This window comes from Orcinus orca, chromosome 3, assembly GCF_937001465.1.
Source record: "Orcinus orca chromosome 3, mOrcOrc1.1, whole genome shotgun sequence".
Classification (NCBI taxonomy): domain Eukaryota; kingdom Metazoa; phylum Chordata; class Mammalia; order Artiodactyla; family Delphinidae; genus Orcinus; species Orcinus orca.
The window spans coordinates 70,501,740-70,519,195 of record NC_064561.1 but is presented as its reverse complement, the minus strand read 5'-3'; the positions used below and the strand labels follow the sequence as shown (position 1 = coordinate 70,519,195).

Below are 17,456 nucleotides of genomic sequence, written 5' to 3'. Positions count from 1 at the left end.
TTAACAATATTAATTCTCTCAATCCATGAGTATGGGATATCTTTCCATTTATCTGTGTCTCTTCTTCAATTTCTTTCATCAATGTCTTATGGTTTTCAGTGTACAGATCTTTCACCTTCTTGGTTAAATTTATTCCTAATATTTTATTGCTTTGACACTATTGTAAATGAGATTGCTTTATTTCTTTTTCAGATAGTTTGTTACTGTATAGAAATGAAACTGACTTTTGTATGTTGATTTTGTATCCTGCAACTTTACCAAATTTGTTTTTAAGTTCTAACAGCTTTTTGGTGGAGTGTTTTAGGGTTTTTAATATATAGGATCATGTTATCTGCAAACAGAGATGATTTTACTTCTTCTTTTCTAATTTGGATGGCTTTTATTTCTTTTTCTTGCCTAACTGCTCTGGCGAGAACTTCCAGTACTATGTTCAAAAAGAAGTGAAAGTGGGCACCCTTGTCTTTTTCCTGACCTCAGAGAAAAAAGCTTTCAAACTTTCACCATTATGATGTTAGCTGTGGGTTTGTCATACAGGGCTTTTAACATGTTGAGGTATGATCCTTCTATACCCAATTTGTTGGGAGTCTTTTATTATGAAAGGATGTTGAATTTTGTCAAACAGCTTTTCTGCATCTATTGAAAGGATCTTATGATTTTTATCCTTCATTCTATGAATGTGGTGTATCATATTTATTGATTTCATTATCTTGAACCACCCTTGCATCCCAGAGATAAATCTCACTTGATCATGGTATATGATCCTTTTATCAGATCATACTTTACCAGATCATACATATACTGTTTGCTAGAATTTTGTTGAGAATTTTTGCATCAATATTTATCAGGGATATTGGCCTACAGTTTTCTTTTCTTATAGTGTCCTTAGCTGGCTTTGGTATCAGGGTAATGCTGGTAATGAGTTTGGGATTATTCCCTCCTCCTCAAGTTTTGGGAAGAGTATGAGAAGGACTAGTGTTAATTATTCTTTGAAAGTTTGGTAGAATTCACCAGTGAAACCATCTGGTCATGCTTTTCTTTGTTGAGAGATTTTTGATTACCAATCCAATCTCCTTAATCATTACTGGTTTGATCAGATTTTCTACTTCTTGATCCAGTCTTCATAGTTTATATGTTTCAAGGAATTTATCCATTTCTTCTAGGTTATCCAATTTGTTGGTATATAATTCTTCATAGTGGCCTCTTTGTAATGATTTGTCTTTCTGTGATAACAGTTGTAACGTCTCCTTTTTCATTTATAATTGTGAGTCCTCTCTCTTTTTATCTTGGTTAGTTTAGCTAAAGATTTGTCAATTTTGTTTATCTTTTCAAAGAAACAGCTCTTAGTTTCATTGATTTTTTTCCTATTGTCTTTCTAGTCTCTATTCCATTTTATCTAATCTTTATTATTTCTTTCCTTCTGCTAAATTTGAGCTTAGATTGAACTTCTTTTTCTAATTCCTCGAGGTGTAAAGTTAGGTTGTTTATTTGGAGACCTGAAGTCTTAAATCAGACAAAGGACACAAGCCATACTCAAGGGAACTAAATGAGGAACTTCAACAGTGTCTAGGGAACACAACACAAATTCTTTAGTGACAAAAGAGAATTAGGATTGAACGTTAGCACTGCCCACTGCCTAAAACAACTATGGATGGAGCTTCTAGGAAATCTGGCAGGAAGCCTAATAAAAATTGATCAGTAAGGCTTCCCTGGTTGCACAGTGGTTAAGAATCTGCCTGCCAATGCAGGGGACATGGGTTCGAGCCCTGGTCCGGGAAGATCCCACATGCCGCACAGCAACTAAGCTAATGCACCACAACTACTGAGCCTGTGCTCTAGAGCCTGTGCTCCACAACAAGAGAAGCCACCACAAGGAGAAGCCCATGCACCACAATGAAGAGCAACTTGCCGCATCTAGAGAAAGCCTGTGCACAGCAAAGAAGACCCAACGCAGCCAAAAATAAAATAAATTAATTAAAAATTTTTTGATCAGTAGGGCATAAGACAAGTCTAATTTAACTTGGTTTTTAATGCCAAAGACTAGGCCTTGCAGAAAGGAGAAATGAGTAAATGAATATAGAATTTTTGTTTACAAGTAGTTTAAGCCCCTACCCAAAATACACACCTTCAGCTATATGTGCTTTTGCTCATGCCATTTTCTCTGGCTGGAAGACTTCCCCCTAACCTTACCACTTTTCATTTCTCTAACTCTTACTTGTTCTTCAGAATTTAGCTCAAGCACCTTCCCCTTTAGGAAGTGTCCTCCAAAGTTGCGGTTTGACACGCTTGCTTTCACGACACCCTTAAAGAAACTAACAATTATTGCATACCTACCACCTGGCAGGCACCTGATGCAGTTTTCCTTCATAACACCTATTTGCACTGTAGAAAGACCATTTTTATTGACTTACTATCATTTTTTACCTTGTACCCTCACCCACGCATCCCAGAGCCTAGCCAGTATGTCTGGGCATCTTTGGTGGATAACTCAAAGCTCCTATGAAGTACAAGGTGCTAGAGATTAAAATGATTCAGAAGTTGCCCCTGTCCTCAGGGAGCGCATGAACTACAAAGAGGGTATAAACAGTTACAACTCACAATAGGATGAAATATGCGGTAAATAATGGCATGGGCACAACAGAAACATGAAAAGATGCTCAACATCACTAATTATTAGAGAACTGCAAATCAAAACTACAATGAGGCATCACCTCACACCAGTCAAAATGGCCATCATCAAAAAATCTACAAACAATAAATGCTGGAGAGGGTGTGGAGAAAAGGGAACCCTCTTGCACTGTTGGTGGGAATGTAAATTGGTGCAGCCACTATGGAGAACAGTATGAAATTTCCTTAAAAAAAATAAAAATAGAGCTACCATATGATCCAGCAATCCCATTCCTGGGCATATATCTGGAAAAGATGAAAACTCTAATTCAAAAAGATACACGCACCCCAATGTTCATTGCAGCACTATTTACAATAGCCAAGATATGGAAGCAACCTAAATGTCCATTGACAGATGAAGGGATAAAGAAGATATGGTATATATATACCATATATATATATGATATAGATATAGATATAGATATACACCATCATTTTTTACATATATATATATATATAAATATATATATAACGGAATACTACTCAACCATAAAAAAGAATGAAATAATGCCATTTACAGCAACATAGATGGACCTAGAGATTATCATACTAAGTGAAGTAAGTCAGACAGAGAAAGATAAATATCACATGATATCACTTATATGTGGACTCTAAACTAATGATCCACATGAACTTATTTACAAAAGAGAAATAGACTCACAGACATAGAAAACAAACTTATGTTTACCAAAGGGCAAAGGGTGGGGGAGAGACAAATTAGGAGTTTGGGATTAACAGATACATACTACTATATATAAAATAGATAAACAAGATTTACTGTACAGCACATGGAACTATATTCAATATCTTGTAATAATCTATAATGGAAAAGAATCTGAAAAAGAATATATATATATAACTGAATCACTTTGCTGTACACCTGAAACTATCACAACATTGTAAATCAATAATTTATTGTATTTCAATAAAAAAGATAACTAATAATGCCATGGGCAAAGGAAGCTTCTGAGCTCTCTGATAAAGAAGAGATTGTATGCACAGCCTTCGTACAGAAAAACATGTTCAGTGCCCTGAACCTGTCTTGCAAAAAAGCTCAGCAAACATGCACATTGGTATTACAAATAGCCTGCACACCGCTCACTGTTTAGCTCAGTGAGGATGAGTGCTTCTGCATTTCATTTCTCTCTTTATAGAGTTAAACTGCATTTTAGAAGCTAGGTATTCTTCCATTCATGTGGTTGTCTTGACAAAGACAAAAGTTCAGACCAAAGCATGAGAGAGGGAGGCCCAAATAAAATGCCTGGCATCCACAATCTTTAATCTGCAGTTGTGTGTAGGTGTTGCAATCATTCTATTACTGGCCTTCATGCAGCTGGTTCAGTTGGAAATCAAGTTTATGAACAGAACTGCTGTAACCAAAATGGATTTTTTTCCCCAGTGATTAAGCACTGAAACAATAGGTGTTAAATAAATACAAAGGAAAGAGAGAAATTTGAGGAAGCCATTCTGTCTCTATCAGAGTTTGAAAGGGAAAGCCAAGTGACAAGTGTGGGTGAGGAAGAGTCAGACTTCACTAGTTGGTGGTGTTCTGACCTCTGTTCTCAGTCCCTGATGACGCTCACCCAGCAAGTTCCTTCCAAAAGGGCATGAGCAAAATAGGAAAAGTACCTCCGCAGTTCATTCATAACCTTGAACGCCTTCCCCATGTGGGCAGGGTTGACAGTAATCGTCCTCTGGTTCTTTTCGTCATCCCCAGCCTGTATTGGGGGCTGGGAGCTCAGCTTGATGCTGTGAACAGGAAGGGAGTGGGAAGGGAAAGAGAGGATCACATGTTGGTAAACTCGTTCATCCAACTGCCACAAACCCATGCATTTGCCCACCCACCAGGGGCATCTCTGTCAGCCTGTTCTCTTCACCACCGACCCAGCAGGGAAGGAAATCACTGGGTCAGGAATTTCTTCAGGATCTTCCAGTGCAAAATGCACCCCTCAGAAAATGCACCCCTCAGATCCGAGCTCAGCTTCTTCCATTGAGCACAGGTGTAACTTTGTGGGAGGTCCTTATCCTCCATCTTTCCATCCCTAAAAGGGTAGGGGGTGAGGAGAGATTAAGCACTACACCACTCACTTCACAGGGATGTTGGTTCATTCAACGAACATTTAAAGGAGTTTACTATGTGCCAAGCACTGTATTTAAATTCAAGAGAAACACAACAATAAGGAAATCACAGACCTTGCTTTCACAAAGCTTAGAGTTCAGTGACAGAGAAAGCCAGGAAAACATTTCTCAGAAGCACAAAGGATAGGCAACTATCCCAGTGCTGGCAGGTTAAGGAAAAACTTACTAGAAGCTGAGGAAAAACAGAAGTCTTAAGGAAGAGCAGAAATTAGCCAGGTAAAAAGGACGATGGGAAACAGCAGAGGAAACAATATGAACAAAGACCCAGAGAAAAGGAGTCAAGTATGTTCAAAGCACTGGAAGTTCAGTAAAACGAAGAGTATCAAGAGAAAAGCCTAGAAGACTGATCAGTCTTTTAAGTGTCATAAACAAAGCTAAGGAGTTTGGATTTCATTCTAAAACAATGAGAAGCCATCAGAGTTTTAAGCAAAGAAGTGGAGCAGGAAGTAGGTGAACACATTTGTGCTTTAGAAAGATCACATTGGCTACAGCGTGGAGAACAGTGGCACAAGAGTGAAAGCTTTGGCGAAACCATAATCCCATAGAAAGACAAGGGATTGTAATTGTTATATAAAGACTAGCTATGTGGCCTAAATGAGCAGGTGGTGACTAGCAAGAGCCACCCATAATCTCAAAGCCCTCTATACCAAAGACAAAACACTCAAATTCCTATGGGATGCCAGCCAGATGCCCAATCACTCCTGAGCAACAAGTCTCAACTTGATGGTGGGGTGGGAAAGAAGAATCCAAAAAATGAGCAAGGAAAGGACCTTCTCCCCAAACTGGTAAAACTATTCAGCTCCAAGTCAAGTCCAGGACATTGCAGTTAGGTCTCTTTGGACCAGGTTAAGCTCTGCTTTGCTAGTAGAAAAACAGAACCTTCTCCACTTGTGTGGATTTGGGGACCCACAGTTCACTCCAACTCTAAGACACTGAGAGTAGCTTCCTTTGCCTTCCCCTAGTGGGCCTCCGTTGATGCTACCACCTAGTCTTGCAAACTGGCTCAAGACAGGCGTTGCTATGGTTAAGAAAAAGTTCCGGAGACCTGAGAGTCTCTCTCAGTTTCACACTGGGATTGGTAACCACTGAAACATTCCAATATAACCAGCATGCCAGACCCACAGCTTGTCTGACCAGGACAGATGCCTCTTCTGGCTTCCTTCCCACTTTCACTTCAGCATGAAAATGTAAGCTACAGACCTCTGAACTTGGGGACTGCCTGCATTCAGGGTGCAAAGAAGTTAGTTGAGCACAGTATGATAAATATCAAGACAGATGATTAGAATCATGTGTTTAAAAAGGTGAAGAAAATCTCAAAACAGAGAATGTTATCAAGGAAGGGGAGAACCCAGTAAAGATAAAAAACTTCATATTAAAAATCCCACAAGTTGGGCTTCCCTGGTGGCGCAGTGGTTGAGAGTCCACCTGCCGATGCGGGGGACACGTGTTCATGCCCCGGTCCGGGAAGATCCCGCATGCCGCGGTGCGGCTGGGCCCGTGAGCCGTGGCCGCTGGGCCTGCGCGTCCAGAGCCTGTGCTCCGCAACGAGAGAGGCCACAACAGTGAGAGGCCCGCGTACCGCAAAAAAAAAAAAAAAAAAAACCCACAAGTATAATTTCTTTTGTAGTTAGTGTCCTTCCCTACTCCATGCCAGACAGATATAAATTTCTATTTTATACCAAAGGTTTAACATTTTTGCTTTTGATATTTAAGCCCTTATTTTATCTGATGTTGATTTTTATGTCACTATATTAAATAATGGATCTAATTTTTTCCTGTAAGTTCCATTTATTGAATACTTCTTTTTCCCACTCACCTGTTATGCCACCTTTAGTCATATATCACAGAATGTTGAACATAAAGTGTGCTAATGAATATTCCTGTCATCTTCCTGCTTTTAAAAAAGATGTTTGTAGTGTTTCCTCACTGTGTGTTAATTTTAGGATTTCTGCAGATGGCCTTTATCAAATTAAGAAAACTCCCTTGTGTTTTATTTTTTAATCATAAAGTTAAACTGAATTTTATCAAATGTTTTTGTGAATCTAATGAGATGATCATACGTATTTTTCCCCTTAATCTTTCAATGTCGTATATGACATGTATTTTCTAATACTACACTATACTTGCATTCCTGGAGTAAATTTAGAAACTGTAAAACACTGCACAAATATTCATTACAAATGTTGTCTTCAAACTGTAGAGAGACTTAAAAGACAGGAAGAGAAAACATAATCTGGTACTGATCAGGAACAACTGAAGGTTTCTGACAGAGAACTAATAAGATTAGAGCTCATAAAAGCCCAGGGGACAGAAATTATTAGTTCTATTTTACATATATGGAAGAGATGTAGACGAAACAGAGCCATTTTGGAAGCACTGACAACCACCTCCACTGTGACTAGTAACTGGGAAGCTTGCTCTCCCTTGTTGTGTTGGACTTTGCACTTTCCAGACTTCCAGAATGGTCCAGGGAGTTAAGTTTTGCCTCCTCTATGAAGCCCTTTGAATACTTCAGTCCTAAGTGATCTCTGCCTTCCCTAAACCACTGCAGTATTTCTGGTCTGTAACTCAGTTGGCACATAGGACACTGACCTGTGTTTGAGTACCTTTTCATAGCACATATTTAGCCACCCAGCCCCCTCATGCTAGATTTGACATTCCTGGTGAGCAATGACTGTGTGTCCAAGGACTCTCATACGGCCTAGCCTTCCCAGCATAGGGCCATGCCCACAGCAGGTCTTCATTACATCGTTCTCATCAATGAACTCTGATCTGAAGACCTCTCACTGTCCCCACAGTGGTAGAGAGCACAGCAGAAAGGGATGGTCTGCCCCAACCACTGCCCCCAACCCAACAATTTTAAAAAATGAAAGTAGAGCTGGTCTTCAGAGTTAAACTACAAATCAATACACACAAACTATTAATTATAGAAGTTATACATAAAAATACATAAACTCTAAACATCAGGCCCTCTTCATGGCACGCCACCTCCCACAGCCTTTTCTCCCATCCTCCCCTCTCCTCTAAAGTCCAGAGCCATATATCCAGTGTCTGAATCAACTCCGCTACTTAGATATTCACAGTAACTTATACTCAACTTATGCTCCCCACCCTCCCTCAAGCCTACTCTTCTATCTATATTCTCGATCCCAGAGGTATAACCAACTACCCACTCACCTATCCAAGAAACTGGGATATCATCCTTGATATCTTCTTCCCTTCCTCTCTCTCTCTCACTTCTCATATAACCACAAGTCCCATCGGTCCTAGGTCCTTTACTCTCTCTCCACCCCATTCCCTTCTCACGGTCACTGCTACCACGACTTCAGTCCAGGCCATCAAGATCTCTCACCTGGGCTACTACAGTAACTTCCTCACAGACTCCAGAATGATCTTTACAGAATGTCATTGTGCGCATGGCACGTTCTATGTGAAACATGTCACTGGTTCCTCACTGCATCCAGAATAAGCCTCAGAGACCCATCCTGGCCCTGCATAATCTCATCGTTGTCCTGAAGACTTCTTGTTACTGAGGTACTAAAATACTCACAATTGCCTTAATAAACCAGGCTCTTTTGCCCTATCCCCACCCACTGTCCCCTATGTCTAGCTCATTCCCACCAGCGCTTCAGACTTCTTGCTGAAGGCCTTCTCTATCATCCTCCACTACCCTGGACTAACTTCCCCTCTTCTGTGTTCCCGCAGTACTCTGTACTTCCCTCTGTATTATACTGTAGTGACCTCTTACTTCTCTGTCTCCTCTTACTTCTTCTCTCCCCCACAGAGTGTGTGCTGGTAAATGTGTAACAGCTGGTTACAAAGAAGGGAGCCCTGATTTGTAACATTTGCCAATTTCCTTGGTGTAAATACCTCCACCATGGCAGATTTCAAGCCACCAATGGGATCTCACTGAACACATGGAGTTGGGAAGAGATGTGCATTATACCACCATATAGTACTTCCACTACACAAGTATAATAGACATAATCTAAAGGGCATAGATATTAGCAAAATAATTAGAAAGTGATGAGTCTGTACTACATTTGTTTTTAATATAATTTATTAGTAAGTTACATAATTTAATTTTTAATAAGGGCTGTATTTAATAACTGATTCACAAAATTCTTAAAAATTTAACAAGCAGCTCCGGCAAGTGGGTGAGTGCTGGCTCTTGCACACCACTGCCCACCCTAGATTTTGAGCTCCATGAGAACCAGGATCGTGCCTTATTTACCTCTATAGTCTTAGCCTCTGGCACATGACATGTGCTCAATAAATGATTACTGAGTAACTGAATGGATGGATAAGTAAATGAGGTATAACGGTCAATTATTCCATCTTTCCTCACATCCCCTCATTAAAGTAATTATAGCTTTATCCCTCTCAACTTCCCCCACCCTCCTCCCCATAGGAGGTACTGGGGGGAGGGGAGGGGCATCCTTAGCCAGTCTAGTCCCCTGCATTGGTGATACAGTATCAGGAGGATGTGGAGGCGGGTGGAGAAGAGAAAGCCAGACTCAACTAGAGTAGAAGGAAGAAAGCAAGAAGGGTTGCCGCTTACTGTGTCAGTTCTCAGGCTCTTTCCATCACTAAGGAAAATCCAGGCAATAATGGAAAGGAAAGGACAGTAGAAGGCATGTCAGCAAAGCAGGAGACATAAAAACCGCTGAGCATCCAATTGTGCAGAAGTGTTTGGGGGATGTGCCAAACGAGGAGCTCCAGAGCGTCCAGGGTGTGAGAGAATGGGGAGGAGAGGAAATGGGAGTCTAAGAAACGCTGCTGAGGGTTAAAGAGTGCATCCCCACTACAAGTCTTCAAGAGATGCAAATAAAGTTCAGGCAGCGTGGGCCACACACACAGAGCCCAAGCACGTTATGGTCAGGCTATAGATGAGACACAATAAAGAGAGTCAAAGTCACCTAAAGAGGGCAGCACAACTCTGAGTCGGAGTTAAGACTATGCCAAATGCATTAAAATCCCTCAACAAAAATGTCCTTTAGAAAGGGAAATTGAAAAAAAAGAATCAGACTGAGAAAGCCCTTGGTCCAGCTCATCCAACACTATCTATGAAAGATACGATTTAATCATCAGACAATCATTTGGTTCAGCCTCAGGTCAGATCCCTGTTGTGGAACCTGAAACCTATAAACACTCAAATGCCCTAACTCAGTCCCCAGCTCGCAATGGAGGAGCCTCTTGATCAAGTTGGCCTCCCCCATGGTTCTCCTTCAGGAAGCAAGAAAGTGGTAGCAGGCTCTCAGGAACATTGTGCCAGTAATACTGTTCATCACAAATTAATAAAGTGACACTCTGACTGCTGTACCTCAGTCATGATGAGTTCATCAGCATGACTCCACTTCTCCAAGTCTGGGCAGCAAAGGAAACTGACAAGAGAGGATTTCAGAACCTACCAGGCTCTGGGCAAACTGCAGATCTAGCTTATTTCTCAATCCTAAAGTTCAAGGCCAAAATGACCAAATTTAGATGTCTGCATCTGGATGAATGAAGGACCTGGCACTTGAAGACACCCAGGCTGCAGGATTCAGGGTGTGATGGTGCAGTCCTGTCATCAAGAAACACCCCCTACACACAGGCTGCTATAGAGCTCCATATTCTCCTGCACTTTCACAGTGCCACCTCAGTTCACAGCATCAGCTGATTCCCTGCAACAGGACACATGGACACAGAGAAGCTACGTATCAGTAAGCTACAGCTCCTGGCTAACAGTAACAGTTAACATTTACTGAAAGCTTACTTTACCTCTACTATCTCATTTTATCTTCAGAACAACCCTATGAGGTATTATCTCCCGAGGCACTGAGATAAAACTTGTCCAAAAGTCCCACATAACTACTAAGTAGAGAACTGACACTCAAAACCAGGTCTGACTCCAGGGTCTATGCTCTTAATAGCAATGTCCACTGACTTGGGATAATGTCCACAGCCCATCGGCCAATGGGAGCTCAATCCTTATGATCCACTCTCTGAGGTTCTTCATGGTATGGCCAAACCAGGCTAAATGAAAAAGACTGAATCTCCTAGGACCTGTGACATAGCACTGTTTCACTCCACTGATTGTGGGGAACTGCATTACGTACGGGAGTTGATATCATTAATTATACGGAATTTAGAATTTCCACACAAGCCCGTCATGATGCATCAAAGCTGGCCAGCAGCTGCTGCCATTCTTACAATGTGCTCCTTCATAAACAAGCTCAAGAACAGGTATGTTACTAATCACATTCCTAAGAGTCCAATTCACAGATAGCTTCCTTCAAAACCAAGGGGGAAATCTCTTAAGCGGGCTGCATAAAAAATGTAAAACATAAGAGAAACACTTGAGTTCGGACAGATAGAATGAGACAAGGAGAGAGAAAGGCTAAAAGAAAACGCAGTCTCATTATGTGGCATTTTTGGAAGCTAAGCTTCTATTTGGTTTGACTAGGAGAGCTGAGCTCTTCCATGTGTGTGGTTTTGATAGAGGCTACAATAGACTTTCACAAGTTAAAAAGAAAAGTCCAGGAAAGTTGGGCCGAGAGTCTGAAAACCCTTTTAAATTATAAAAAGTTACAGATTTCTAACTTGACAACCATTGAACTTATTTGATAGGGAAAAAAATATCTAAGAACAAAACATGTTCAAGTTATTTTTTACATAGTACATTAATGCTTTTTTAAGTCTAACCTAGTTTTAGGGTTTATCCAGAATTTGAAAAAATTTAGGTCATTCTACAATGGCAAATTTCATCAAATAAAACACTTGCTTTAGAAAACTTACCCCAAAATGTTCTTGTCAGGATGTGTCTTAACAATCTAAAACGTAGTAAGAAGGAGAAGCCTAAAAACCCAAATCTGGGTGTGGGGAAATCAAGAGGTTTCTTTCAACTGACTTTGTTTTCTTGCAGTTGAAAACCTTGCTTCACCAAAAGGTATTTCCAAAATGGAAAATTTGGTTCCATTTATCATGGTTGAAATGCACATATGCTTCAGGCAGCAGTGATGCCGAATAATTTCTACGGAAGTTTCCACCCATGCCTTCTAGGGGTGGGAGAGGGCTGACAGGAAAAGAGAAAGGCTAGGACACTGAACATTTGCTCTTCCCTAGGTCTTGCCAGTGTTACACCTGGCACTGCAAAACTCAGCGTTTGGAGAGTATTGGCTGTGTATGTCATGTTCTTTCAAAAAATATGCTCTATCTATTCCTGATCAAGAATGGAAAGATAAATTCTTGGAGTTCCAGGAGCAGGCTCTCCTCCATAAGGACGAGCCATTCTCCCTCTGAGGACTGCTCACACAAGTTCACAGCACACTGCTGGGCGCACCATGCCCCTCACAATCATGGGCATCCCGATGCTTCTGATGAAGAAAACCACCACAATTTTAAGAAAAATGGACAACCAACTTCCCCTTTTTGTGATGTTTCTTCCAAAAGTTGTGGTTCTCTGCAATTCTTGTGGATATGCCAGACTTTGCCTGTAAATTTTTGTAACTGTGGTAAAATATATGTAACTTGAAATTTACCATTTTAACCATTTTTAAGAGTGTAATTCAGAGGCTTTAAGTACATTTATGTTCTTGTGCAACCATGCATTTCCAGAACTTTTTCATTTCCCCAAGTTGAAACTCCATGCCTATTAAGCAGTAATTCCCCATTTTTCTCTCTCCCCAGCCCCTGGCAACCACCATTCTACTTTCTGCCTCTATGAATTTGACCATTCTAGGTACCTCATATAAGTTGGGAATTTATTGTAATCCATCCACAAGGCTGATTTCCAGAAATTAAGTCCCAGTAGCCAGAGCTACTGTCATTTTCAATGTCTATCTGCTCTATACATACACACACACAATTTATCACTGTAGTGGCTGAGAGCTGGAGACCCTTTTCCTATGCAAAACAGAAGACAAAGTCATCTTCCTCTGACTGATCAAGGCAAAATGATTCTTCACAGAGGGAGATGGGAAACTTGGCATCAGAAGGTCCTGTAGAGAGCTAGAGCGCTTAGGGGATACTGCAAAGGTGAGTGTAAATTCACAGTTTCTTCTTAAGATTTTGGCCTGAACAAAGGAGTATCCAGTTCATGGTTCCAAACCACTAAAGCATCCAGATGCCTCAGGGTGTCTATAAAAAGGAGGACAAAGGTAGGTGCTGGTGAATCCTACAAGAGGAAGTGCCATGCCCTGTGTAGTATCTTACTGTGAGGAGACAAGTTTAGGTGGATGGGAGATGATGACCTGATAAGATCTCTCTAATTTTCTCATGGGAACGGTCCCACAAAATCTTCTTTGGATTATAAATATAGGAAGGCCCTAAAATAAGCCCTGGGTACTATCCAAGCACAAACCATGGAGTACAACAGGGCAATAGATGAACACCAACAATAACAGCAACTACCATTTACTGAGTGTTCACGCTGTGCCTGAAAAACTTACTAAATTGCCTCCTTTGATCTTCACAACAACTCTATGAGATATGGAAACTGTCCCTCTACACTGAAAAGAAAAATTAATTCTGAAAAAATGTGACACACTCAAGGTCATACAGTTTATGAAATAGATTTACTGCAAGCTCTGTGTTACCCCAAAGCCCATGATTTTCGTACCCTTATGACAAAGAAAGAAAATTGTTCATCAGAAATCTCTAGGCTGAACATTTTTAATGCTTAAAAACAGCCCCAATTAAGCTTCAGTGGGTTCAGTGTGGAAGAACCAGACTCAGGATCCCTCCAGTCCCCAGAGGTCTGACATGTGATCCTAGGCCAGTCACTCAGCTTCTCTGGCCCTGAGTTTCCCAGGGAACTTGTGAAACAAGGCTACTTCCCCCTCTTCTGCCCCCACGTCAAAGCATTCCATGGGGTCAATTACCCGTGCTGAGATAATAAGGCTGATATTCAAGGATGAACCTATTGGCCAAAGGTTTCAATCACCTCTCTCATGAGCTTCCTTTTTAGTTATCAGAGCTTCCCACAAAAGTTATCAGCTAGTTAAAAAATAAATAAATAAATAAATAAATAAAATGGTGGGGAAAAAAAAAGTTATCAGCTAATCAGCAAATAATTATCTAACGCCTACTATGTGTGCAGCCACACAGTAGTTAATGTGGAGTATTCAGAGCTATAGGCAGCATCCTTGCCCTTGAGGACCTATCTCCCAGTTTGGGGACTTATAGGAAACAAAAGCACAGAAACATCTTGTGGGTGGGCCTATTATTCAGTACCCAACTATGGAATTGGAATTAGGAGGAACATCTGCCAGAACCAGAGAAGCTTAGGTTTCCAAGACAAAGTGGAATTTTAAAACAGCCTTGATAGATGAATAACTTTTGGAAAAGTAGAAGCAAAAGGCATTCCAGGCAAAAACAAACTCTGGAAGCTAAGGATCTGAGACTGGATGGAGTACTGTACAGGATGGGTGATCACAAAAGAGACCCACAGATCTCTTGGTAGCAGTATGGGTGAGCACTGGGAATGGAGACTGGAGCCAGATTTCACAAGACTTGAATGCCTGGCAGGGTAAGCTGGTCTTGGAGTTGGAACAAAAGGTAGTGAGCTTGGTGACCTGGTGAACACTGGAAGCTGCAAGGTTTAGATTTCTCTGCCTTTGATAGGAAAAACTAAAAGAACATGTGTGAAAACTAGGTGTTGTAATGCCAAAGACATCAGCTATCCCAGTTGAGAGGCACCAGAGTGTTGAAGAACAAGAGAGCTCCTGGGGGCGAGGACTCATTACATTTCTGAACACAAAACTGAGAACACAATAAGTACCCCAAAATGCTTGGGAAGCAGTACTTTGATCTGCTGCTGCTAGTTTGAAATGGACCTTTCAGCCCCAATATGTAAGCAAATCAAGAATCTCTAAACCTCCATTCACATCACTGCTGCCCTCTGTTGGCTACCAGACCAATAAGAGAAGGTGGGGACACTGTGCACCTCTGTCCCAAGGAAGCAGGCTTTCAGATGCTCTGTCGGCCAGTGGCCACACAGAGTCCAACACTAAGCTCCTGTTGCAAAGGGCACTCAAGGAGAGGCTGTACCAGCACCACACTCAGTCTAAAATGTCCCAATCTCTTCCTGGGAGTCACATCAAGAAACACAATCCCTGGGGGCCTCTTCAGACAAGAGGACACCAAACAATCATGCCAGTTCTAATGGGGTCTAGAGATGTTTAATGACATCATTCTGCCCCATGAGATGGGGCAAGATTTGGGACAATCCATGCAAAAGAAAGTGTACTGAGGTGCTCTCCAGTGTTGACTTAGTGGAACCTGTTATCATTTAACCAGCTGGTTACCATCTGAATCAAACTGGCAACTCAGAGCAGCAGCCCTCCCTCCTCGGCTGTCCACTGCCATGGCCTGACCGCTCTTGCAGTCTTCTCACCTCAAGGAAAATGGCAAGCCTTGTTCTCTACCAGCCGCAGACCCACAGAATGAAGAGGGGACGTTTTAGCACACATAGGAATGACCCGCCCCTGCACCACACTGAGCAACTTCACGATGAAAGAATCAGATCCTCAGATAACAGCTTAAAATTTATTAAAATGCATGTGCCTGCCAGGAAACAATCCCTCTCTAGTTAGATCCAGCTCAACAGAAATACTTAAATTTCCATCTGTTAACTTCTATTTCATAAAGAAACCCCTGATGGAAGGAGCAAGAGTTTCTCTAAAGAATATAACTTCCAGTATAATTTGTAAACTTTTCAATGCAAATGGAAGTCAGTTCAGAGCAAGTGTCACCTGAATGGATTTCTCTCCTTCTCACTTGAACTTGTGTGTGTATACAGGTACACACACACACACACACCCACACACACACAGTAAGGAAAGACATCAGCTTGGCATGCGTGTTGACAACTTGAGCACTTCAGAGTGAAAATGCAAGCACTCTATGTCAGGCCAGACCTGCTATGATACCAAAAACCCCCCACCCAAGAAAAACCACCCCGGGAAAGCAGCCAGGAAAGGGAAACGCCTCCTTGAAACAGCCTGATTCAGCCCATGCTGAAACTATTCCCGAACACCAGCCAGGAAGTCCCGTCTTTCAGGGTGCTCCGCTGCCCAGCAAACCCAGACCCGCCTCTGTGGAAGCCAGATCTCTGGGGAAAGGGGCTTTCCTGCTCTGACTCTGCTGCCCGCTGGGATCCATCAGTGACCAGGTCTTCCAACCCTGTCTAACCAATGCCAGCGCAAAGCTGGTGGCTGCACCGCGAGCGCACACAAACACACACACACACACACACACACACACACACACACACGTACACACTCAGGCGCGCGCACGCGCGCGCGTGCGTGCACGCACACACTTATACATAACATACCTTTCACCGTCCATTGTGTGAGGCCCAGCCAGGGTGGCAGCCGCTGAGCTGTGCATGCACTGGAGGATCCTAGCCCTGTTCTCGTTTCTCCCAGCCAACCAGCGGGAGATCTGATCAGCAACAGTGATTCAGCATAGCTGCAAATGAAGCCTCCTCCCCTCTTGATCCTCCTTCCTCTGACTTACTCGCGGCAGCTTCTACCGCAGAAGCAGCAGCAGCAGAAAATGTCTTACCCAGAGCTCCCTGCAGCCCTTTCAGCTGCTAAAAGCAGCAACCCACTTGCTCCCCCTCCCCCACAGGCTTGCTGCTCCTCCGTCTCCTAGGAACAGCGCAGCGCCAGCAACCCAAGTACAGTGCCACCTTTCCAGCCGCTTCCACATCTGCCCAGGCATCCCCAGCCCAGGCGACTAGCCCACCCCAGTGCCTCCTGCCTCCTCTGCCTAGACTGAAAAGACTCAGGCAGTTCCTCACTAGCCCAAGAAATACGGGCCCCCACCTCCTCCCCTGCCCCCACAGACTACGAGTTCGTCAGCCTGGTCAGATTGCTGGAATGAGGAGGCCCCGCTGTGGCTTACAGTGGACTTTATCCACCTGGGGAAATTGACTTGTAGGTCACATCTCATTTTCCAATTCCTCCTCCCAAAATCTACAGCAGCTCTGAGAGTCTGACAGATGGAGAGAAGTTAGGGCAAAAGAGCCTGACAGAACTGAGAAGAACGCAGAGAGAAATTAGAAAAAGGGAACTGAAACAAATACTATTTTACTACAAGAGGCTAAACTGCAGTAAAACCACCACAATGGTACCACGTACATTTATTTCCCCAGGCCATACCAAAAGACCACAAGTTCTACAGCACAGCCCTAAAGTACCTTCTTAAAGTCTGTCGTGTTGAAATTTAACTTAAGCTGTGGCTCCAACCAGTAAGTCTCCCACTGAATCCCTATCTGCACCCACAGATCTCTCGCACCCTGTAATCTCTAGTTGCTGAGCCTCAATTTTGACCCACCTAATGCAAACACATAATCCTGGGGCACGCTGGAGGCCAGTCTGCACCTCATAGCCACAGTCAAGGGACGTAGAGGAAATGGGAATGGCAATCAGCCACTGGTGTTTGGTTAGCCACAAAAATGGGTTAAGAAGCTTCCTTGATGCCTCAGAAAAATCATACATGAGCATCTATATTCTGGGAATTCTCTGGGTCACATCTGTGCTTTTCAGGACCCATACTGCCACTAGCTGGTTGAGCGACTTTCAGTAAGTCTTTTCTCCACTCTGGACCTCAGCCCCTCATCCATAACATAGGGTCAGACTCTAGAGTCCCTTTTGGCTCTAAAA

At 42.4% G+C, this 17,456-nt stretch overlaps 1 protein-coding gene across 3 annotated transcripts in view; it reads right to left on the bottom strand.

The window, feature by feature from the left end:
- KLHL3 (kelch like family member 3) overlaps positions 1 to 16,640 on the bottom strand; it is a 109,925-nt gene extending 93,285 nt beyond the window's left edge. Inside the window, exons 1-2 of one of the 3 annotated variants that reach the window (XM_049707099.1) lie at positions 16,121 to 16,640; positions 4,294 to 4,413 (exon numbers count right to left, since the gene is read on the bottom strand). In XM_049707099.1, the coding sequence (XP_049563056.1) occupies positions 4,294 to 4,413; positions 16,121 to 16,176 (176 nt within the window). In that variant the 5' untranslated portion in view covers positions 16,177 to 16,640. The remainder of the gene's footprint in view (positions 1 to 4,293; positions 4,414 to 16,120) is intronic. The other 2 variants (XM_049707100.1, XM_004282087.4) reach the window with 2 other exon arrangements.
- Between the last annotated feature and the right edge of the window lie 816 nt (positions 16,641 to 17,456).